The 25385-nt window shown below is 45.6% G+C and overlaps 1 protein-coding gene across 1 annotated transcript; it reads right to left on the bottom strand.

The window, feature by feature from the left end:
• Positions 1–2356: 2356 nt before the first annotated feature.
• On the bottom strand, positions 2357–23472 carry RAB8A (RAB8A, member RAS oncogene family). Its single transcript, XM_038773064.1, has 8 exons — positions 23198–23472; positions 18929–18989; positions 14627–14687; positions 13156–13233; positions 11327–11416; positions 8384–8449; positions 5040–5090; positions 2357–3991 (listed from the first exon to the last, which is right to left on the bottom strand). Exons 1-8 carry the CDS (start codon positions 23319–23321, stop codon positions 3899–3901), a joined length of 624 nt encoding a protein of 207 aa, XP_038628992.1. The 5' UTR covers positions 23322–23472; the 3' UTR covers positions 2357–3898.
• Between the last annotated feature and the right edge of the window lie 1913 nt (positions 23473–25385).

The following is a 25385-nucleotide window of genomic DNA, read 5'->3' as shown; positions in this document are numbered from 1 at the left end:
TACAACAAACAAGAATTCACATTTTTTTTTTATAAACACAACTGGCCCACCAAAAACTGTCAATGATCCTAGGCAGGAATTTAGCTGCAAGGCTGCCATATGACATGTTGAGCTACTTTGCCACATCTGTGGCCTGATTTGTCACGCTCTGAACAAGAACACTCCCGCTCAGTTCTCTCTCTGCTCCGGCCTATTCAGAATGAACCCGCACTCACAATGGTGTTCCATTTGTCAAGGTTTCTCGTGAGAGTAGGTAACCCCAAATCAAGTGCCTTAAGGGACAGGACACCAAAGCAGGGTCCTCTTCCCCCAACCAATCACTAAGCCAGGAATCAGGTGACAAGAGACTTGCCTCGCTTCCGGACCTTGGCAGCACCTGAAAATTCATAGACACAAAACAAAACTCATAAGATTTTTGTTGCTGCAACCCTTTTGTCAACTGCTTTTCCCAAACCATTCGATAAGCTCATTAAAAGGTAATAAGCAGGCTTGACAAGTTCTCCCTTGGCATAAGAAGCTTGGCCGATATTACATTGGCAAAAAGTCAGGTTTGAGCATATCTGCTCAGTTGGTTTATAAAGGCAGAACAAGGAAGGTGTAAAACGGGATAAGGGGGTTCAAAGGTTGAAGAAAACTTTGGACGGAAACTTTTATGACTTGAAATCACCCAGGCCAAAGTCACGGTCTACAGAAGCATTAACAGATGTTATCCGAAGCCCAACTTCAGCAGTTTTTTCTCAGCTGCGTTCTGTACAATGCAATGAGCTCTCTTTGTATTTTATACCGGGAGTTTTACTCCAGACCCCTTGGGCTACTTTTCTGGTTCAGAGTTCCTTCACTAGAAAGAGGCTGCCATCTTGATAATGTATAGTCCTAGATTTCCACTCTCCACATCGACGGGTGGATCTTGTCAGAGGAAAACTATGCAGTCAGAGTCCCAGGTCACAAATGCACGAGATGACAACTCTAAGTTCTTTCGACTCTCGGCTCCTTCGTACAATTGATTGAAAACAAAATGCTGAAAACCAACCTCTCCACCGGTGAGAAGGCAAATAGTCCGATCGTTCCAAGACAGTGTAAGAGTGTGATTCTGCCATTAACTCAAAGCTCCTCTTTTTCGTTTCTCACCCTTACTTTGTAAAGCAGCTGGAAAACAGCAATGAAGACACCCAATCTATTCCCAGCAATGTGCTGGACACTATAATCATACAGAGTACTGTATTTCCAATTGCCCTCATCATCCTCCCGTCAGGTAGGGCAGAGCAGGGATTACCCGCATTTGACAGATTAGGATTCTAAGGCCAAGAGAGGGTGAGTGCCGTACAAGGGGTCAACCAACAAGGCTGGGACAGAGCCAGGGCTAGAGCTCTCATTTCCTCCTAGCCTCCTGCCCTTGCCACTAGTCCAAATGGCTTCCTGCCACTGTCACTAGCACCACACAAATGAAGCTTTTGCTAATCTAGCAATGCTACTTAGCCACACAGACCATAACATATCGTCTTTCGAAGCTAATTCTGCTCCCTAAAACGTGGAACACATAAAACGAATCCTGTTTAGAGGCAGGGTGTTCAAAATGTCTAACATACACAGTGGATCTGAAATAAGTGGGCCTAAGAACTTTTTTGGATCATCAAAAGCGTGGATAAGAGAACTGAATTGAGTTTGGCCATCTTGGAGAGGCACATATCCAACTTTGTTTGATTATCCAAACTAGCCAGCACTCAGTCAGCTTGCTATGCAGTCACTGTGGCCACTGCACAGAAGTCTCAAGTACATGTCAGAGTATTCCGAACATCACCGAAGAAATAAATGCTAGTAAGGAGCATTGACCAAAGACCTCAACCATTCGGGATGACCTAAATCATCACCTTGGCTTCCAACAATGCACACCCAGGAAAAATGTACTTTTGTTTAGATTGAATATAGCTGACTTTGCTTATGAAAAAAACCAAAACCACCTTTCTGGCTTCCACAGCATCCGAGCTGGGCTATGTTTGGGGTCGGAAATCAGGGTAGAAGTCATTCTGAGATAGAAAAAAAGTGGGTCATTCTCTTACTCTTTCAGACCTTGGAATCCTCAAGAGATGTAATGCACACTTATAAAGAATCTGTTCAGGTGCAGATTCCTGTACTCTCCCCCACACATAGTCTAGCTCAGAATTGGCTCCTGAATTATTTATTTATTTTTTTAATAAAAGAAACACTTTGGATAATTGACCAGAGGGGCAGGAGTGGGAGTGATCCCAAGTCACACACATAACTTCCCAAGCGCTCAGTACAGTGCTCTGCACACAGTAAGTGCTCAATAAATACAACTGAATGAAAATGAATAAAAGCAAACAACTGGGAGTAAAAGTGGATTTGCTTTAAAATGAGCTTTAATTTTTTTCCTTAAGTGCATTTATCAATGTAAACAGAGCATGTTAAAGAGTCCAGTGAATAACAGGATGTTGATATGTTTAATTCAGAAATCTTGAAACTATTATGCCAATGACTTAACTGAGACAGCAGTTACGTGTTGACATCACCTCCAACCTACTAGCTACAATCAATTTTACAGGCCCTAGACTAAAAGCCACTAGCTGTCTGTCATAACAGAACTTTTCTTAAAAAACAAACAAACCAAAAAACCTTCAGTTTTTTCACAGGTTGGATTTTTGTATTGGAATGCATTGGGTGTATACATTTTATACACAGGCATCTGTATTCTCTTTGTGAGCCATTTCAAGGTTCTTTCACTCTATCTATAAAGATGCACTTTGTTCAAATCACCTATACTTGCCATTTGAAATTTTCCATTGACTCATTTCATGGCACTAAGAATTTAAAAAATAAATCTCTGCTAAAAAGGATATCCAATTTGGCGCTATTGGTAATTAGCTGTGTAACATGTGCCAAGTGCGTTTGTCTACATGAGGGGAAATCATATCAATGCCACACAACCTTTAGGGCATGAGGGTAGAAGGTGAGAAGGCTGCAAGGGTCTTTTTAAGAGTTACCCATAAATCACAAGCAAAAGCAAACTCATAACGGATTTTCTTAGGAAGTTCCCCATTATAGACTGTTTTTCTCAAACCAGACCAGAATGTTCAAAAATGTCTTAAGTCTGTGAGTATTCTCCAGTGTGCATGAGGAATTTAGAAAACCAGCCAAAGAAGTTTGATCGGTCAGAGACCAAGGACGGAATCACGAAATAGTTATCGACCTGATTAGCAGGAGAAGAAACACCAAACGCTTTCTATAGGATCCGATCCATTTCTGCTGCACTTTAAACGGGTTTGCTTAACTCGGGAGATCATCCAGAAAACTCCTGGGTAGATAAAGAACTATTTGGAAAGATTTGGGTTGAAATAAGATTTTTTTTTCCCTCCAGTCTAACAGTAAGCTTCGCTGCTATTTAAGAGACCATTTCACGGATTGAGACACAGTAAAATGTGGTAACCAATACTTTGGACACTAACTTCAATGCACACATAGGTCCCGTATTGAAACACTGTTAATATTGGCATTTCAGTGTAGTGTCTTAGGACAGTTTGGGTCAGACTGGTTTTCTTGCTGGATGTGGGAGAGGTTACAGGTATTAAACCACCCCCTAGACAGAAACCTGACAGGAAAGATGGTACTGTACGTCACTTTGCAACTGCCTTTCTCTATTACTTAGATAGTGTGTGTGCCACATGGCAAACATGAACAGGAAAAATATTAAACTCAACTTATTCCATCTCCAAAGCTGAAAAAATCACACATACTAAAATAAACATTTTTCAATTTTTGTTCCAGCAATGACTGTAACATGGGACATTTTGAAAGGTGTTAAGTCCACAGATAGAGTAAAGCTCACTCAGAACAGGCACAGTCCAATTCAATTGAGCAGACACTCAGATTAAGGTAGCGTCCCTCACAGAAGAACGCATCGGAAAAAGCTGCTTTTCTTTTGCTGATCCGTTGTGATTCTGACTCCGTGGTTGCTGCCTTGTGGACTATTGCCTTCCTGAAGAGGCAAAGAAGTTTTCCAAGGTTATTTTGGGATGTGCAACACCACCTATTTTAGCACAATCAAGATCATTTCTCCTCTCCCCCTCACCTCCCCTCATTCCCACTGAAGGGGAAAATCTTTACAGAGAACGAAAACATTCCCTGCTCCGACCTCTGCCCTAATAACACCCTCTGCCTCCAAACAATCCACCAAAATCCAAACCCAGAAAGTCACACACTCGACAACCTTCTGGACTCCCTATCATTACCTACCGGCTCCCTAAAACCACAAGGCCACAGCCCAGGTTGCCCTAGTACAGTTGTGGCCCCGACTTCAAGAACCTCTGTATGCCAAGGAGGAGTGGGGTGTCAAGTGCATAATGCAAACTATGCAATAACTTCACTGAGGGGGATACTTGGTGCAATGTGGGTCCCAAATCCCAAATGACAATTGAGTTGTACGAAAGCTTAGAGGAGACAGTAGCTATGGTTGGTCTTTTTTTTTTTTTAACAGTATTTGTTAAGTGCCTAACTATGCGCTGGGATATTTACAAGTTAATCAGGTTGGACATAGCCCATGTCCCACATGGGGCTCACAGTCTTAATCCCCATTTGACAGATGAGGTAACTGACACAGAGAAGTGACATGACATGCCCAAGGTCACACAGCAGACAAGTGGTGGAGCCGGAATTAGAATCCAGGTCCTCCTGACTCTCAGGCCTGTGCTCTTTCCACTAGGCCATGCTGCCTCTTTTACATTTCTGACAGACAGGAAGCAAGATTGTTGGGCCAAACCAGGGTCTTTCCCTTAGCTTCCAGTGAGTTAAGAGAACAGAGTACCTCTGTCAGTAATTTTACAGAGGCAGCCTAGCTGTATCAAGTGCTAGCTCTCTTCCCAACTTAACCTTCCCCAGGTATTTGAAGAGCCCCTGAAGATTTACTGACAGGGAGTTCACTTCTACTGTTTCATCAAAGATGAAGACCAGTCACAAAAACAACACTTCCATCTGGCTTGATACTATGGAAAATTACAGAGGTTTTCTTATTGGGTTTGAATACTTACCAATTTTTTGTCCATTTTTGCTTTGATATCTCGTGCGAGAGTGTAAAACGCCTGTAACCATTAAAAAAAGTTAAAACCTATTAACACAGGCAGTTAAAAGTTTAGTTTTCATTGTTTGAACATATTTTACAAGACCCTGGGTTTGAGCCTTCTTATTTTGAAAGGTGAGTTCAACAATGAAGGGTTGTGGGGGAGGGGGAGAGGAAGACCAAGGTAGTGAAGATAGTGGCCATTTTCCTGTGTGTTTACAAACCTTTGCCTAAGGCAGCCCTAAAGGTAAATTCACATGGTTTTCAATAGAGACCAGAACCAAGCTCACAATATAGCAGTGAGAAGCAGTAAACTGGAGGAAGAACATCTCATCTACATGCATTAAGAGCTTCTGAAATTTGAACTTCGGTCTCCATACCCAAACTACCTTCTCTTGTTGCACAAACTGACACCCTCAACTCCGCCCTCTTCACTGAACTCAACTCCCTCTTTCCCCCGTCCCTCTTCTGATCTTGTACCAACCCACAGCCCTGAATCACCTCCACAGAACTCTTCACACGAATTGCGGTGTGCTGCTGGCAGAAATCCAGACACCTGGCTGACTTCATCCATCTCAACTTCATCCCCAGCTGGTTAAACTCTGTCTGCCAACATTATTTCTCCTCTTTTTTTATGGTACTTGTTAAGAGCTGCGTGTCAAACACGGTTCTCTATGCCTCACTTTCCTCATCCATAAAATGAGGATAAGATACTTGGCTCTCCCAACCTCAGACTGTGAGCCCCAGGTGACCCAGTGATTATGTCCGATTTGATTATTTTGCACCTGCCCCATTGCTTGGCCATATAGTAAGGGTATCGTGCCATGATTATTATTAATAATAATGACAACAATGCTCATTTTTGTCCAAGACACAGAGAAGTAGTCTTATTGAATTAGTGCTAGCATTACCACTTGGAAAACAGTTTAGGGCAAAAGCCATCTCAGTTTGAAGACACTGGAGCCTAAATCTGAAAAAGTGGTGGGCGATGCCAACAGAAACATCCCGGGGAAAATTTTCTGTCAATAATATCATAGTTTCTAGACAATTAATTAGTTCTTCCCAACTTTCATAGACAGCTGTTTAGCATCAAAAAGGACCTGGATAAAAACTTAAGAAATGCCATCAATGGCTCATTAAGCACTGGACAATGGCAGAAGAATGCTTTGGAGGAACAGTACGGCAATGGCTCATCTTGAAACCACCCCCCGAAGTTAGGGATGGAGAAGCAGTGTGGCTCAGTGGAAAGAGCCCGGGCTTGGGAGTCAGAGGTCATGGGTTCTAATGCCAGCTCCGCCACTTGTCAGCTGTGTGACTTTTGGCAAGTCACTTAACTTCTCAGTGCCTCAGTTACCTCATCTGTAAAATGGGGATTAAGACTGTCAGCCCCATGTGGGACTACCTGATTACCTTGTGTCCACCCAGCACTTAGAACAGTGCTTTGCACATAGTAAGTGCTTAACAAATACCATTATTATTATTATTATTATTATTATTATTACTATCCTTAACTTTTCCCTCTAACTCACTGGCTTTCCTATTAGTAACCCTTTACACACCAATTTTTTTTATGGCATTTGCTAAGCGATTACTATGTGCCAGGCACTGTACTAAGTGCTAGGGTAGATACAAGATAATTGGGTTGGCCACAGTCCATGTCAATCATTCATTCAATCGTATTATTGAGCGCTTACTGTGTGCAGAGCACTGTACGAAGTGCTTGGAAAGTACAATTTGGCAACATGTGGGGCTCACAGTCTTAATACCCATTTTACATAAGAGGTAACTGAGACCCAAAGAAGTGAAGTGACTTGCCCAAGATCACAGCAGACAAGTGGCAGAGCCAAGATTAGAACCCAGGTCCTTTTGACTCCCAGACCTATCCACTAGGTCATGCTGCTTCTCAATCCATTCATTTATCCCAAATTCTTTTGAACCTGCTGATACTTTTTCCCTGCATAGGCTCCTCTGGTAATGAACTTCAAATATTTGCCATTCACTGGATAAAGAAAGGTTCAAGCCAAAAGAAAACCTACCATTTGCAAGCTCTTTGTCCCAGTGTTGTGAGATTTAATGCACTACAGTTTTGCATTCACTTTGTCTACACCTTCATGACTTTGTACACTTCAATCACGTTCCCTCTTAGATTCCATCTTTTCAGACTGAAGAAGCCTAACACTTAGAGAAGCAGCGTGGCTCAGTGGAAAGAGCCCCGGCTTTGGGGTCAGAGGTCATGGGTTCAAATCCCAACTCTGCCAATTGTCAGCTGTGTGACTTTGAGCAAGTCACAACTTCTCTGTGCCTCAGTTACCTCATCTGTAAAATGGGGATTAAGACTGTGAGCCTCCCATAGGACAACCTGATCATCACCTTGTAATCACCCCAGCGCTTAGAACAGTACTTTGCCATAGTAAGTGCTTAATAAATGCCATTATTCTTATTATTCTTATTCTAATGTATCTTCATATGGAAGCCTCTTCACGCTCTGATCATCTTGTTGACCACCTCGATGCTTTTTCTGGCTCTTTTATGTCTTTCCTAAGATGTAGCCAACAGAACTGCATGCCATGGTCCAGGTGCAGATATACCAGTTTTATTTAGTAGTAAAACTATGTCTTGTTTTCCATCCAGTTCCTTGACGGATTGCTGATTATGGTCAGCGTTTGGTTGCCATTTCTGCCGCCGCTGCTGCACACAAACCAGTGATTGACAAGAAGGCAACAAGAACGCCAAGGTCTCTTTCTTGAGTTGAATTTGAAAGCTCCCAGACTCATCATCGTGAAGGTATAATTTGGATTTTTCCCTATGTGAAATTCCTTGCACTTGCTCACACTGTCATGCACCTGCCATTTAATAATGATGGCATTTGTTAGGCACTTACTATGTGCCAAGCACTGTTCTAAGCACTGGGGGGATACAAGGTAATCAGGTTGTCCCACATGGGACTCACAGTCTTAATCCCCATTTTCCAGATGAGGGAACTGAGGCACAGAGAAGTGAAGTGACTTGCTCAAAGTTACACAGCAGACAAGTGGCGGAGCCCATTTCTTGGTTCACTCACTCAACCTTCTGAGGATTGTGCTAAAGACACAACCCTGAGCTGAGGATGACAAATAAAATGTGAGTCTAATACATCAGAAAAAAACGTGTCCAGTTAGCATGATTTTTGAAGTGCTGACTGTGGTGTCACTTCAGTTAATTAAAAAGTCAGAAACATTAATTATTCAAAAGGCTTATGCTGCAGGGGAGAGTTTATGTAAAGCGGAGAAAATTGTGGTACAGAAAGGGTGACCGTATTTCCTATCTTGTACTTACATTCTCTACATTTATATTTGCCTTTGCACTGGTCTCCATGAATTTAATTCCATAATCAAGTGCTAGCTGGAAAGAGAAAACAAACACAGATAACATGTCAATTATGAAGCTTGATGAAGAATCACTCAAAACAGAAACCACATGTGGTGAGGAATTAAGAAACTAAGTTTCAGAGAGGCCATCAAGATGAATAAATATTTTAAGACTGAAATAATAAGTCCCTCAGAAGACTGAACCTTCAAATGTGGTGCTCCAATTGACTGTTTTTAGAAATAAAGACTAATAATAATAATAATTATAATAATGGTATTTGTTAAGCACTTATTATGTGCCAAGCATTGGGGGAGATACAAGGTAATCAGGTTGTTCCACATGGGGCTCACAGTCTTAATCCCCATTTTACAGATGAGGTAACTGAAGCCCAGAGAAGTTAAGTGACTTGCCCAAGGTCACACAGCAGACAAGTGGCAGAGCCGGGATTAGAACCCATGACCTCTGACTCCCAAGCCTGTGCTCTTTCCACTAAGCCACGCTGCTTCTGTGTGTTCGCACAAACATCTGCAGCTCAAAGAAATTAACTTTACTGATACACCCCAAAATGTGGATGATTTTAACCTCTCTCAAGGGAAGACAACTTTGAATTGACCTGATTCACTAGTCTTCACAACTCTTTGAAACAGTGAGGACAGTGGGCAAATGGGGGCATCCTCGCTAAAAACCATAAAGACTTTTCATGAAATGATTCAGCCATCTCTTCTTTCTGGTTGCCCATTTGAACCCTTTATGGGTTTTGCTGCTGTCTAGCTTCTCCCCCTCCCACCCCCTCCATCTCTCTCACTACTTGTCTCTTCTTGGCCATTCTGAGCTCCTTTCCTGATGTTCCTCTGCTCTACCTGAGCTCCCTCTCAGCTCTGCTTCTTTCAATTCGGGCTCTGATTTGAGCCTGTTAGAGTCCAAGCTAGGCTAGCCCCACCCATGGATGAGTGGAGGGGAAAAAAGCCAGGCCCCCTCTCAGGGGAAAAGCCGCTATGCATAGAATGTCAATCACTTACCTCGTGACAGCAGCTGGAGCCCAGACAGTTACAGGGGAGGATTTGGCCAAGGAAGAGGGCTATGGAAGTGGGGAAGAAATTCCAGGGCCATAAGAAGAGCGGGAATCAGCAAGGTGAGCTACCAAGCAAGGATGTGGACAACATGCCCACAAAGGAGTTGCTAAGGCAAGCATAACAGTGGGTTCAGGAGGTAGTGGGGAGGTCAGGTATTGGGGTGTTATGACTGCATGACATAGTAGGGAAGCAACACGGCATAGTGGGTAGAGCACGGGCCTGGGAGTTAGAAGGTCATGGGTTCTAATCCCGGCTCCGCCACTCGTCTGCTGTGTGACCTTGGGCAAGTCACGGTTCTAATCCCGGCTCCGCCACTCATCTGCTGGGTGACCTTGGGCAAGTCACTTCACTTCTCTGGGCCTCAGTTACCTCATCTGTAAAATGGGGATTAACACCATGAGCCCCACGTGGGACAACCTACCTTGTATCTACGCTAGCGCTTAGAACAGTGCTTGGCACATAGTAAGTGCTTAATGAATACCATAACTATTAATTATTGTTATTACTCCTGGGATTTAAGTTAGGAACAAGTTCCAGATCAGGAATATGGATGCTATTCCTGCGTCCAATTTCAGATTTTGTTGTGCAACTACTGTGATTGTTGAAATCTAAGTAAATACTGAGATGCAGCACGGCATAGTGGATAGAGCACAGGTCTGGGTTCTAATCCTGGCTCCGCCATTTGTCTGCTCTGTGACTCTGGGCAAGTCACTTCACTTCTCTGTGCCTCAGGTACTTCATCTGTAAAACGGGGATTGAGACTGTGAGTCCCACGTAGCACACGGACTATGTTCAACCCGATTTGCCTGTACCCACCTCAGGGCAGAGTACAGTGCCTGGCACATAGTAGGCGCTTAACAAATACTAAATACCGGTTAGCTGTTTATAACCAAAGAGCGGGGCGGAGTGATATCTGTGTGTGGAACCTGTAAATCTGGAGGCTTACTACAACAAGGGTCAAGTGGGCATTTAGTGTTCTTCTAAACCTCAGTGGCCAGTCCTTCAAGTGCAGAATTGGCTAGCTGAACTACCCGCTACTTTATTGGAGGGTGGGGTGGGGGAGAGGACAGGAGGGAGGGGTTCCAAATCTAAGAGTCACAGGATATAGTGACACCTCCTCCTGGGGCAATAGAGTTCCTATGCTGTCTGTTGAAAAGCAGATGGCACTAGGACCTGGGTGTTATAAACATTACAATGCCTAGTTAACTTTCTCAGGTACCTCCCTTCCTCTGCTGCCAACATAGGCTCAGCTGAGGTGGGACAGAGCTCACTGGAATCAGGGATAGAAATAAAAGTTTGACAAGTTGCAGCAGTCTGAGGTAACATCTTGACACGTAAAGGTTCTGAGGGAAGAGCAATTTCTTCCGAGCCACGTCAAGATATTTAAGAGATCTAAGCATCTTCTAGCCTCTAGTCAAATACAAAGATATCTAAATTCACTAATTTCTTAACCATCTTCTTTAACAAATGGATTTCCACTTCAAGCCAAATAAAAACTTTTTCCTGTTTGGCCATGTAACTCCTGGTCTACTTAATAAATTCATGAGATCAGGTATTGGGGTAGCAATAGGTTGAGAGAAGAACTGATGACTAGTGCTTAGAACAGTGCTTTGCACATAGTAAGCGCTTAACAAATGCCTCATTAATATATTCACCTTCTACAGAGTAGCATGCGGCAATTCTAAAATTGCAGTAATTCTAGTTTACTTTCCGCAAAAGAATATTATAGCAGATTTAGAAAAAGATGCCCATAAATGAAACACTTTCTAAAATATTGAAGTGAAGCCGAATCATTTCATTTTCAAATAAAACGATCAGGATAAGTCGCCATTACCACCTTTTCTCCTCGTTCTTTAGAAACTTGTCTTTTTTCATTCACATCGCATTTGTTTCCAAGTATCATCTTTTCAACATCGGCGGAGGCATGCTAGGGAGCGAGAGAGAGGGAGAGAGAGAGAATGAGTACAAAATACTCTAGTTGAGCATCCACTATTTAAAAAAAATAATAAAACAACTTTACTCTAGCACTAATACTGAATCCAAGGCCAACAGAGATGCAGAAAACAAGCAACCAAATAAAAATCAGAAGCCCCACATGCAAAGTTTGCCTTCAAATACCCAACTTTTTTTTTTTACCTATTTTATAATTTGAGAAACAGAGGCCCCACTGACTCCTCTATGTTTTAACAGACTCCTGAAGGGTACCTATGGCATACAGTATAGAAAGTTACTGCTGCCAGCTATAACACATAATAATTGTAGTGTTTGTTAAGTGCTTACTACGTGTCAAGCACTGTACTGAGCACTGGGGGAAATACAAGACGATCAGGCTCAACCCAGACCCTCTCCTCCATGGGGCTTAAGAGTCTAAGCATGAGGGAGAAGAGGTACTGAATCCCCATTATACAGAGGAGGAAACAGAGGTCCAAGGAAGTGAAATGACTTGCCCAAGGTCACAGAGCAGGCAAGTGGCAGAGTTGGGATAACAACAGAGGTCCAATGACTCCCAGGCTTGTATTTCTGCTAACATCCAAATAACAGAAAAACAAGGGTAGGAAGATGTGGTAATGACAGCACTTCAGTTCTGTTGATCATAGCAATAGACTACCCAGCATTTCCCCAAAGATTTATAACTGACTGAAGTCCTCCAGTTAAACCATAAACCAACACGACCTTTCAATTAGTCATCAATATTCAGAAGATACTTTGCACGGAGGTCATTTCTTTATGGTATTTGTAAAGCACTTTTATGTGTCAAGCACTGTTCTAAGCACTGGGATGGAAAAAAGTCTCTCAGGGGACAGTCCCTGTCTCACATGGGGCTCACAATCTAAGGAGGAGGGAGAACAGGTATTTAATCCCTATTTTACTTATGAGGAAACAGGCACAGAGGAAGTTAGGTGACTTGCCCAAGGTCACACAGCAGGGAATTGGCAGAGCAAGGATCAGAACCCAGTTCCTTTGACTTCCAGGCCTGGGTTTTGTTTTTTTTTGTCTAGGCTATGCTGCTTCTGGCCCAAGGATACGCCTGTAACAGCAATATGAATCTGCTGGAAATCTGTGCAGTAAGAAAGACAACAGTTCTAATGAATATTCACCTCAAAGCATATTTAATCTTTTTATTATACTGGCTAAGCACTTACTATGTGCCAGGCACTGTTCTAAGTGCTGGGGTGGACACAAGCAAATCGGGTTGGACACAGTCCCTGTCCTATATGGGGCTCACAGTCTTATTCCCCATTTTACAGATGAGGTAACTGAGGCACAGAGAAGTGAAGTGATTTGCCTGATGTCACACAGCAGGAAAGAGGCAGAGCGATTAGAACCCAGGTCCTCTGACTCCCAGGTCCATCCTCTTTCCACTAGGCCAAGCTGCTTCTTTTACTACCTGAAATTACTGTTACTGTACTGGAAGAAAGAAAAACCTCCAAACCCTAGAACTGATTTTTCATTAAAAAATAGGGGATCAAAGAATAGTTGGGGATTTCATAATGAAAACAGGGACCGGATGATCCCCATAAAAATTAGGGAATATACCAGAAGTCTTTTTTCCCCGTGAACTCAAAGAGGTTCTGAGCCTCATTTAAAAGACACTGTAAAGATTTAAGTTTGTAAGTTTTGAGGCGAGACAATTTTTAAACACCAAGAATTCTGTAACCAACTTACCTCTTCAATGTTCCGAATCCAATTCCGGATGTTATCAAAAGACTTCTCATTGGTGATGTCATATACCAACATGATGCCCTAAATCAGAGAAAAGGACAGCAACAAATTAATCTGATTGAAAGCTGCAATTTCTCAAGGATTTATACACATCCAAATTTAATCCATGTCTCTCATTTATTCAATAGTTTCTTGTCTGTTCAACCTTCACAACATTGCTAAAATCCACCTTTTCCTCTCCATCCAAACTGCTACCACGTTAATCCAAGCACTTATCCTATCCCGGCTTGATTACCTCATCAGTCTCCTTGCTGACCTCCCGTCTCTCCCATTCCAGGCCACGCTTCACTCTGCTGCCCATGTTTTCCCTCTCCTCAAGGACCTCCAGTGGTTGCCTATCCACCAGAAACTCCTCACCGTTAGCTTTAAAGCACTCAATCACCTCGTCCCCTTCTACCATACCTCGCTTTCTTACTACAACCCAGCCCGCACACTTGGCTCCTCTAATAATAATGCTAACCTCCTCAATGTACCTCGATCTCATCTATCTCGCCACCGCTGCCCACATCCTGCCTCTGGCCTGGAATGTCCTCCCTCTTCATATCTGACAATCACTCTCCCCACCTTTCAAGCCTTATCGAAGGCACATCTGCAAAAGGCCTTCGCCAACTAGGCCCTCATTTCCTCTTCTTCTCCCTTCTGCATTGCCCTTGCACTTGGATTTCCACCCTTTACCTTTATGTATAGATCTATAATTTATTTATATTAATGTCTGTCTCCCCCCATCCCCAGACTTTAAGCTCGTTATTGTCAGGGCACGTGTCTGCCACCTCCGGTATAGTGTACTTCCCGAGGGCTTAGTACAGTGCTCTGCAAACAGTAAGCGCTCAATAAATACAATAAGATTGACTGACTGACTTTGGGCAAGTCACAACTTCTCTGTCCCTCTGTTCCCTCATTTGTAAAATGGGGATTAATACTGTAAGCCCCATGTGGGACATGGATTGTGTTCAACCTGATTAGCTTGTACCTACCCCAGTGCTTAGTGCAGTGCCCGACACAGAGTAAGCGCTTAATACCATAAAAAATGGGGGTTTGTTGTATTCATAGGCTTAGATTCACTTTCTCCCACACTATAATACACTACTAACTCCCAGGCGCTAGACTGTGAGCCCGTTGTTGGGTAGGGATTGTCTCTGTTGCTGAATTGTACTTTCCAAGCACTTAGTACAGTGCTCTGCACACAGTAAGTGCTCGATAAATACGACTGAATGAATGAATATAACATTTTATGATCCCTTAGTTCTTTATCTTCCATGTTTTCCTCTGCTCTAAGGCCAGCTGCAAATGGGGGTTAGGGGTGTGCTTTGATGTAAGACTATCATATCCCCATTTATCCAAACCCTCATACAAGTTACACTGCAAATCTGGCCTGGAAGATAGTTACGTTTTTTTTAACAAAAATCGTAGTTACCATTGCCCCTCTGTAGTACGCAGTTGTGATTGTCCGAAACCGCTCCTGTCCAGCTGTGTCCCTACAAACATGAGAGAAAGAGATTTCTGTAGTTTTTAGGGACGTAAAGTTAGACTTATTCCAAAATTAGACATGAAGAATAGGAATTTCCTCCTGCCAAGTTTAACCGCTTTCTCGGGCACACCACACTTTAGAAAATAGATTACTCACTGCATACCCAGGGTCGTGCGTGTTAAGGCTACTCATGTACACCCTCGTTTATGATGAAGAAAGTCCGAAACTAACTTGCTACGCTAGCTGTGCCCAATTCACATGGCAAAATCCACACGGCTATTCCTGCAGAAATCTTGACTGTTGGTCACCTTGACAGTAAACCACAAAGATACACACACACACCCCTAATTGTACTGAGAAATCATTTTTTTAAAGCCTTCTTCATGCCACGATTTACCACACTTACTAGTTACGTATTAATCATACCGCAGAACCGCACTTCTGAAGTTTTCAGAAAGCAAGCCAAAATGCTATCTAATCTTTGTTTGTGGATGTCAGGCAATTGGGGGTCAGAAAGAATGTCAGAAAAAGGAAGGAGGAAATTTTGATCCGTCACGTCGGTAGGATCGGAAGGGTTTCTCCTGTCACGTCTCTCCCTCTATGTGTAGCAGGCAGCAGAACCACTAATGACAAAGACTTTTCTCCAGCTTCCTTAAAGTCTCTTCAAGCAAAAGGAAGTGCCAGCATCCGAACTAAAGCAATGAAGAGAAAACACCTAAAGCAAATCAATTACCACCGACCAAACCTACAGGAAAGTGTTCTTCAAAGCAAGCCGGTGCTAAAGCTTAAGGTTCAAAATTGCCCAAATATGATCAGTTTTCCTACAATTCGGGGGTGACCTCCTTGAAGAACCTCACATTAAGGAACATTCCCGTTACGGTACCTATGCCTTAATCGATGCTGCGGGCATTGTGCGCATTCGTTTCTTCTAACGTGTTCTTCCCAGACAGATGGCGCTTGATCGGAAGAACAATCCCTAATTCCCCAACAGCATTCTACCCAAAACTCCTCACAGACCTGATCGAACCCTAGCCCTAAAGGTCGAGAAAACACAATCGAGACTTGTATCTCTAGAATCCCCTGAATATAGTACAGTCAGTTCTTCTATAAATGTAGGGGGTTGTGTTCCGGAAGAACCCAGGATTACATAAGCCTCACGTTACAGCTGGTTACGTAGTTCTCTTTTGTGCTCAAAGATGACACCCCTGATTTTTTCATTAGTGGGGGAAGGTGGGACTGGGCCTTTCCAACTTTCTCATCCAGACACCCGTCGATCTACCCATCAACGATATTTATTCAGTGCTCACTGGGGGCAGAGCGCCGTACCAAGGGCTTGGAACGGTACGATACGATGGAATTGGTAAATATGATTCCTGCCCACCGGGAGCTTACAGTCTACAGGGGGAGACGGACATTAAGATAAATTATAGATAGGGGAAATAGTAGAGTACAAGGATGTGTACATCATAAGTGCTTTGGGGCAGGGGTGGGTATCCAGGTTCTTCAGGGGCACACAGCCGACCCAGTGCATAGTGTGCACAGGAGCACCGTTGACACAGGAGGAAGGGGGGCGGGGGGGGGCGAATAGGGGAAATGAGAACTTAATCAGGGAAGGCCTCTTGGAGGAGATGTGATTTTAGGAAGGTTTTGAAGGTGGGGAGAGCGGTGAACTGTCTGCTCTGAAGGGAGAGGGAGTTCCAGCCCAGAGGAAGGATGTGGGCGAGTGAACCAGTGTGGCCTAGTGGAGAGAGCACGGGCCTGGGAGTCAGAAGGACCTGGGTTCTAATCCTGGCTCCACCACTTGTCTGTGGTGTGAACTTGGGCAAGTCGCTTCACTTCTGTGCCTCAGTTACCTCATCTGTAAAATAGGGATTAAGACTGTGGGACGGGACTGTGTCCAACATGATTAGTTTGTATGTACCCCAGCGCTTAGTACAATGCCTGGCACATAGTAAACACTTAAGTACCATTTTTAAAAAAGGAGGGGGGAGGAGGGGGGGAGGAGTCGACGGCAGGATAGATGAGACTGAGGTAGAGAATGGAATAATAATAATACTAACAACTGTGGTATTTAAGCGCTTACTATGTGCCAGGCACTGTACTAAGCACTAGGGGGGCTACAAGCAAATCGGGTTGGACACAGTCCCTGTCCCACAGGGGGCTCACAGTCTCAATCCCCATTTTACAGATGAGGTAACAGGCACAGAGAAGTGAAGTGACTTTCCCAAGGTCACACAGCAGACAAGTGGCAGAGCCAGGATTAGAACCCACGACCTTCTGACTCCCAGGCCTGTGCTCTATCCACTAAGAGGATGGCATTAGAAGAGCAAAGCGTGCAGATTGGGTGGTAGTAGATCAGTGAGGTAAGGTAGAAAGAAGGGAGAGCTAGTTGAGTGCCTTAATGCTGTATGATACAAAGGTGGAGGCTTTTGAGTAGTGAGGAGATATGAACTCAATGGTTTTTCGGAAAAATGATCTGGGCAGCAGAATGTGAAGCAAGGACTGGAGCGGGAGAGACAGAAAGTAGGGAGTTAGGATGGTCGGCTAGGCGGCCAATACAGTAGTCAAGGAGGGATGTAAAAAGTGCTTGGATCAGTGTGACAGCAGTTTGGATGGAGAGGACAAGGTGGATTCTAGAAATGTCGTAAAGCTAGAACAGGATTTCATGACGGATTGAATGAGAGACATACGTCATGGATAATGCACGGTTACAGACTTCAGAGACAGGAAGGATGGTGGTGTTGTCTACAGTGGTGGGAAAGTCACGGGAAAGACGAGGTTTGGGTGGGAAGATGAGGGAGTTCTGTCGTGAACATGCACAGGTCAAAGGCTTGGGAGACAGGAAGGGTGGTGGTGTTGGCTACAGTGGTGGAAAAGTCACAGGGAAGACAAGGTTTGGGTGGGAAGATGAGGGAGTTCTGTTTTGAATACATCGTTTGAGGTGGCCGCGGGACATCTCTTTAGCCAGCATTCCACACTGTGTCACAGTGGTTAGGGTACTGATGTAGGATGTGGTCACAGAATAACATGGCTCCGTATATTCTCTCAGCAGTAGACGCTGCTGGGCCACCCAGTGGGGTTCACGTATTGGAAATGGACGGGGACTGCATATGGAAGTGTCAGTTGTGTATATTGTGAAAGAGTGAAATGGAAAAAGAGATGCTTAAGGTCACTCCAGTGAGGCACACAGAGGTTGAAGGATGAAGCCCACACAGAGAGAAAAACGGCTTACCTTGCATGCTGCCCTCCTACTGCCTGGATCTGAGTCTGGCTCCAGTTCCAGAGAAGTTGCCTCGTCCCTTTTGGATCCAGGCCCACCCCTCAAATCCCACCCGTCCCTCTGTGGGGTGAACCTCCCGACAAACCTGGTGTGAACATGCGAACAACCGCTCCACGTTAGCTAGGAGGTTAAGGACAGGGAGCCACCATTCCCCAGAAGCCCCGTTCCCCCCACCGGGCCCTTTTCCTTGAAGGGTATGGAGATTGGAGAGCCGTCACGAAAATCGAGCCGTGTGTCTTTTTAGAACCCCGGTCTTGACTGATGCCACATGTGTGTGCACAGTCATTTCTTCCAACAGCACATAATATTTTATCCAGACACACGCTGAGGGACAAACACACCCCCAATTCCTCAAGAGTGTCTTATCCAAAACACAGACCAAAAACACCTGTTATAGAAGAACTGATTGTTCGGGACTGATGCCTTGCGTACAAAGCACTATACTCAGAGTCTGGGGGAGTTGAATAAAAATGGAAGACAGTCCGTTCCCTCAAAGACCTTACAATCTAGCTGGGGGGAGACAGGTGACAAATTATTTAGAAACAGGGGGAGCAGGAGAAAGAACAAAAACTACACCTGGAAATAGCGGGAGAATGGAAAGATAAATGAGTGAATGAAAAAAGAACATAAACCACTAGGTACCAGAGGGCTACGGATTATTGCATAAACCTAAATAAGGGTGGCTGTTAAGCTTGACTGGAGATTAATCGGGGAACGTCTTTTAAGGATAAGAGTTCATCTGAAACAAGGCTCTCAAAGAAAATCTACTGTTCCAATGATAGACTGCAGTTGTTTACACAATCAGAAATGTTCAACATATTTAGGGAAAAAACACAATAAACAAGAAAATCTATAAGAGGTGTTTTAAAGCTTCCTGGAAGCTACATTTTGAACTCACTAGATAACAAATATTTTACATATTAAAAAGGTAGAGTATTAACCATACATAATAATTTTAAAAGGCTTACCATATCTGTAATTTAATTCTCTTGCCATCTAGCTCTATGGTTCTAATTTTAAAGTCAATTCCTGAAAGAAAAATGTTATACTCCTGTTAACAAGTTTTCAAAATTAACCACTGATAAAGTCGGGGGGGTGGGGGGGGGGGGAAGCTAAACAAACAGTGCCCACAGGCCCCAATTGTATCTTATAATGCCACATGAACCTCACTTCACACTTCCACTGAAATAAATCTCACAGCCATAACTCACTTGCTGGCCAAATTGTCCAATCAGCTACCAGTTTTCACAGTCCCTATCAAGATTTTCCAACAATTAGCAAGATACAACAGACCAACTCCAGTGCTAAGTATACTCAACAAATACATGTTGACTGACTGAACAAAACCATGGAGCCCAACAAACAATATGGAAAACTCCAAAAGGTGAAAAAAGTCACAAGAAAATCCAAACACATTTAGCCACATTAAAGGCAATCAATATATTCCTTTATGATACATTCCTTAAACATGCATTCTAGGATGTGACAATTAAATGTTAACAGTTTATTCTGTTAGTACTATTAATAAAATGTTCTTTATTTTTCAATTTAAACGTTATCATTAAAATTATCAGACCTGATAGCTGCACTCCTTGTAACACTAGGTCTCACCCCAGAGAAGCAGCATGGCTTCGTAGAAAGAGCACAGGATGAGAAAATCAGGAGACCTAGGTTTTAATCCCCTTCCACCCCTTGCTTGCCGAATGACCCTGGGCAAGTCACTTGACTTCTCTGTGCCTCAGTTTCCTCACCTGTAAAATGGGGATAAACTATCTGGTCTCCCTCCCGCTTCGACCGTGTGCCTTCATGTGAATTAACTGTACTGTACCTATCCCAGTGCTTGGCACGTACATGCTTTAACAAATACAGCCATGTTTATTATTTTCTTAGGTTTTACTAATCACGTACTCTTCTTATGGTATGGCATAGCGTTTTAGAAGACAAAAAGAATTACATGGCCCAATTCCAAGGTAACAACTGATGAAACACACCTTGAGAGAAAGAAAACGATTACTGAAAGGGAAACCTAATCCTTCCTCATCTGTAAAACACCAAATACCTATTTTCGGTCTTCCCTGTTGACTGAGAGTCCCATGTAGGATAGGGGCTGTGCCCAATCTGATTATCCTGTAACTACCTCAGTGCTGAGCACACAGTAGGCACTAAACAAATATCGCTATTATTATTACATGTTTGATAAATGTCAGTAGCACTCATGAAGATTCGGGAGTTTCTAACATTAACCTTTTTGGGAGAAACATGAAACAGTTCTTGGATTGAAGTCAAGTTATATTTTCGGACTAAGGAAGCCGCACCCGAAGGTACCAACTTTCATGAGGATTTGGGGGATGATGAAGGGGGATATTTTAGGTGGGGTGGGAAGAAATGGCCCTGGAAGGAACAGACTTCAAAGAGCTAATAGGCCTAAACCCCACAATTTTGGATCTTTTCAGCCCCGAACAATAATAATAATAATGATGGTATTTGTTAAGCGCAATGTACCAGGCACTGTATTAGGCGCTGGGGTGAATACAAGCAAATCCAATTTGGACACAGTCCCTGTCCCATGTAGGGCTCACAGTCTCAATCCCCATTTTACAGGTGAGGCAACTGAGGCACGGAGAAGTGAAGTGACTTGCCCGAGGTCACACAGCAGTCAAGTGGCGGAGCCGGGATTAGAACCCATGATCTTCTGACTCCCTGGCTTGATCCGCTATGCCATGCCGCTTCAATGGAAACTCTCAGATATTTTCAGACACCTGGGAGACTTTCCAGTCCTGGGCTCTTTCCACTAGGCCATACTGCTTCTCAACATGGTTCGTTTTCTCATCTTTGGATAATAAACATACTTCACCTAACTTCAAAATTGCTTGGGGTTTATTTTGTTGTTGTTTTTTTGGCTAAAGAGAAGAAGCTCTTCAAAGTGGCTAGTGGAAAGAGCACAGGATTTGGGAGTCCAAAGACCTAGGTTTCTAACCCTAGCTCTGCCACTTGAGTATGTCATTTAGCTTCTCTGTGCCTCAGTTTCTTCCTCTGTAAAATGCGGATTCAATACCTGTTCTCTCCCCTTTAAGACTGTGAGCTTCATGTGGGACAGGGACTGTGTCTGATCTGATTGTCTTGTATCTACCCCAGGGCTTGACACAGAGTAAGTGGTTAACGAATACCACTATTGTTATTATAAAGTGACCATGGTATTTTTTTCTGGAAATGGAAATGGAATAGCTTCCTGTCAGGAGCTAGTCAAGTTGTTTGTTTATTTTTGAATGATAAAAATCAGGAATCTTTTTAGAACAATACTGTACTTAGAGTACTTTAAAGTCATCCCACTGATGGGAGGTGAGAAGAGTCTAGGTTCCTCAGGTAAGATCAGGTTATTGTCTACCAATCTGTTTTGTGGTGGGTTTTTGGGGGTTTGTTTTTGCTTTTATCCTCAGAAGAGGCTGGCCCTTGAAAATGGCTGGGAATAAACAAGAAGCAGTACAGCTATTGGAAAGACGACGGGCCGGAGATCTGGGTTTTAAACCCAGTTCTGCCACTTTGCTGTGTGACCTTGGACAAGTCACTTAACTTCTCTGTGCCTGTCTCCTCATCTGTAAAATGGGGAGTAAAACTGTGAGCCCCATGTGGGACATGGACTTTTAGTACAGTGCCTGGCACACAGTAAAAAGCTTAAATACCATTTTTTTAAAAAAAAGGGGGGGGGGGGGGGAAACAACAGAACAACGTCCTCAATGGTTTGTCCTCTTCAGTGGGAAGAAGAGGAGTAGCACTCTCACATCCCCTCATCCCTGCCATCCCAGCCAAAGGTCACTCTGGGCTTTTGCACCTCATGTATCAAGGGGTGGGCCTAATGTCCAGGAACATCCTCTCTCCACCTCTTCTAACCAAGGATGGGGGCAACTGACAACCGACCCTCAGGACTTGGGGGGGGGGGGCGGGGGGGGCGTGCGCAGAGACAGCAACAGACACGGTGAAGAAGGGAGAGAGAAGGGGGAGAGAGAGAGAAGGGGGAGAGAGAGAGATGGGGGGAGAGAGAGAGAAGGGGGAGAGAGAGAGAAGGGGGAGAGAGAGAGAAGGGGGAGAGAGAGAGAAGGGGGGAGAGAGAAGGGGGAGAGAGAGAGAAGGGGGGAGAGAGAGAGAAGGGGGGAGAGAGAAGGGGGAGAGAGAGAGAAGGGGGAGAGAGAGAGAAGGGGGAGAGAGAGAGAAGGGGGAGAGAGAGAGAAGGGGGGGGAGGGAGAGAGGGGGGGGCGAGAGAAGGGGGGAGAGAGAGAGAAGGGGGGAGAGAGAAGGGGGAGAGAGAGAGAAGGGGGGAGAGAGAGAGAAGGGGGAGAGAGAGAGAAGGGGGAGAGAGAGAGAAGGGGGAGAGAGAGAAGGGGGAGAGAGAGAGAAGGGGGAGAGAGAAGGGGAGAGAGAAGGGGAGAGAGAGAAGGGGAGAGAGAGAAGGGAGAGAGAGAAGGGAGAGAGAAAGAAGGGAGAGAGAAAGAAGGGAGAGAGAAAGAAGGGAGAGAGAAAGAAGGGAGAGGGGGAAAGAGAAAGAAGGGAGGGGGGAGAGAGGGAAGGGAGAGGGGGAGAGAGGGAAGGGGGAGAGAGAGAAGGGGGAGAGAGAGAAGGGGGAGAGAGAGAGAAGGGGGAGAGAGAGAGAAGGGGGAGAGAGAGAGAAGGGGGAGAGAGAGAGAAGGGGGAGGGGGGGAGAGAGAGGGGAGAGAAGGGGGAGGGAGGGAAAGAAGGGGAGAGGGAGAGAAGTGGAGAGGGAGGGAGAGAAACGGGGGAGGGAGAGAAGGGAAAGAAGCGGGAGAGAACGGGGGAGAGAGGGAAAGAGAGGGAGAGAGAAGGAGAGAGTGACAGAGAGTAACAGAGAGACAGCGCGCGAGCCGGAGCAAGAGAGCGTCTATCGCGGGGCCAGGCGTTAAAGCGAGAGGTGCAGACTAGACTAAGGGGCGGGGGGCGCGGCCAGTGTGGGGCGCTTGGGAGGAGAAGAAGAGGGGGCTTTCCTCGAAGCCCCTTTCCTTTCCGCCCCGGGACCCCGGCGTCCCACCGGAGCCGAGGTGAGGTGGAGAGGGCTGGCCCGCCGGACGGACGGAGGGAGAGCGAAGAGTCCGCCGGCTCGGATCCCCCCGCCTCCCCGGCACCAACGGTCCAGCCGTTCTCTCGGCCCAGTTCCACCCCGCCCGGGGGTGGTGGTGGTGGAGGTGCCCGTTCTCCCGGTCCCTCTCGGGCCGAGCCGGCCCCGTTACCTATGGTAGAGATGAAAGTGGAGTTGAAGGCGTCCTCGGAAAAGCGGAACAAAACACAGGTTTTTCCAACCCCAGAGTCTCCGATCAGCAGCAGCTTAAACAAGTAATCGTAGGTCTTCGCCATATTACACTTTCTCTCCTCGACGGGAAGCGCCGGCGATGCTTCGACAGTGGCCGACGCCCCTGTCAGTCTAGGTCGCGACCGCCGGTGACTGGTGGAGATCGGGCCGGGCGTCACGGAGACAGTCGCCTATCCCTTGCCCCACTGCCCGGAGCCGGGAAAACGACGGGGGAGGGGGGAGAGGAGGTGCCAGACGAAGAGCCGCAAAACGAGGAAGCGACTGGGACCGTTCCCATTTGTCGGGGAAACACGTCAGTCTGATGTGACGCTCTGCGATTGGCCAGCGAGAACACTGAATGAAGAAACAGAAGGGCGAGGGCGGGACAGCCAATCGGAGGAGCCGCATCTCGAGACTCCGCCCCCTCCTCCCGGGGCTCCTCCCTCCGCCCCGTTCCCCTCTGTCTCAAAGGGCGGGACGGTGGCGAGCGGGACGCCCAAGTGGGCAATGTCTTCATCATCATCAATTGTATTTATTGAGCGCTTACTATGTGCAGAGCACTGTACTAAGCGCTTGGGAAGTACAAATTGGCAACATATATGAGACAGTCCCTACCCAACAGTGGGCTCACAGTCTAAAAGGGGGAGACAGAGAACAAAACCAAACATACTAACAAAATAAAATACATAAAATAATAAATAAATAAATAAATAAAATAAAATAAATAGAATAGCTATGTATGTCTTCTCTCCCTTATCCCGATCACAGTCTCCAACGCCCAAATCCCCGAGAAAGAGCTTGTGATGGGTGGAGAGGAGCCCGCGGAAGTTCGTTGGCTCGTGAAGGGGGGGCGGAGCCTTACTGGCCCCACCCACCGGGCATTTTGTCATTCACTTTTCAACCGCCCGCCGTCTCCCGTTCTCCGTTTTTGGTTTCGCCGGCCCGCGAGCGAGCGCGTTAGTAATCCTAATAAAGAGAATAATAATAATTGTGGTATTTGTTAAGCAGTTACTACGTGCCAGACACTGTACTAAGCGCTGGCGTGGATCCAATCAAATCGGGTTGGACCCGATCCCTATACCACGGGGGGCTCACAGCCTCAATCCCCATTTTCCAGATGAGGGAACTGAGGCCCAGAGAAGTGAAGTGACTTGCCCAAGGTCACCCAGCAGACAAGCGGCGGAGCCCGGATTAGAATTTATGACCTTCTGGTCCTCGGCCCTTCTGGTTCCGCCCAGAATCCAGGAACGGGCCGGAGGGGGTTGAGGATGCGGGGCGGGGATTGGTCAATCAACCCCATAGCGCGGTTTGGGGAGATAACAACGTAAAGCCGAGATCCCGTCCTCCATTCAGGAAAGCTCACTTCGGGCCTGGGAATCAGAAGGACCTGGGTTCTAGTTCCAGCTCCGCCACTTGTCTGTGGTGTGACCTTGGGCAAGTCACTTCACTTCTCTGTGCCTCGGTTACCTCATCTGTAAAAGACTGAACCCCAGACTAAGCCCCCCCTCTGCTCCCAAGACTGAACTCCTTGTCTTCCCTCCCAAACCCTGCCCTCTCCCTGACTTTCCCATCACTGTTGACAGCACTACCATCCTTCCCGTCTCACAAGCCCGCAACCTTGGTGTCATCCTCGACTCCGCTCTCTCATTCACCCCTCACAACCAAGCCGTCACCAAAACCTGCCGGTCTCAGCTCCGCAACATTGCCAAAATCCGCCCTTTCCTCTCCATCCAAACCATTACCCTGCTCGTTCAAACTCTCATCCTATCCCGTCTGGACTACTGCATCAGCCTTCTCTCTGATCTCCCATCCTCGTGTCTCTCCCCACTTCAATCCATACTTCATGCTGCTGCCCGGATTGTCTTTGTCCAGAAACGCTCTGGGTATGTTACTCCCCTCCTCAAAAATCTCCAGTGGCTACCAATCAATCTGCGCATCAGGCAGAAACTCCTCACCCTGGGCTTCAGGGCTCTCCATCACCTCGCCCCCTCCTACCTCACCTCCCTTCTCTCCTTCTACAGCCCACCCCGCACCCTCCGCTCCTCTGCCGCTAATCTCCTCACCGTCCCTCGTTCTCGCCTGTCCCGCCGTCGACCCCCAGCCCACGTCATCCCCCTGGCCTGGAATGC

Source organism: Tachyglossus aculeatus, chromosome X1, assembly GCF_015852505.1.
Source record: "Tachyglossus aculeatus isolate mTacAcu1 chromosome X1, mTacAcu1.pri, whole genome shotgun sequence".
In the NCBI taxonomy this organism is placed as follows: domain Eukaryota; kingdom Metazoa; phylum Chordata; class Mammalia; order Monotremata; family Tachyglossidae; genus Tachyglossus; species Tachyglossus aculeatus.
Note: the sequence above shows the minus strand (reverse complement) of the source record. Positions and strands in the feature narration are given on the sequence as shown.

Excerpts from the sequence above, each read along its gene's own strand:
- RAB8A (XM_038773064.1), bottom strand. The coding sequence starts at position 23,321 with ATGGCGAAGACCTACGATTACTTGTTTAAGCTGCTGCTGATCGGAGAC. Across the intron at positions 11,417-13,155 it reads GGATTCGGAACATTGAAGAG|CATGCCTCCGCCGATGTTGA; the intron begins GTAAGTTGGTTA and ends CTCGCTCCCTAG. Across the intron at positions 3,992-5,039 it reads CAAAAATGGACAAAAAATTG|GAAGGCAATAGTCCACAAGG; the intron begins GTAAGTATTCAA and ends TTGCCTCTTCAG.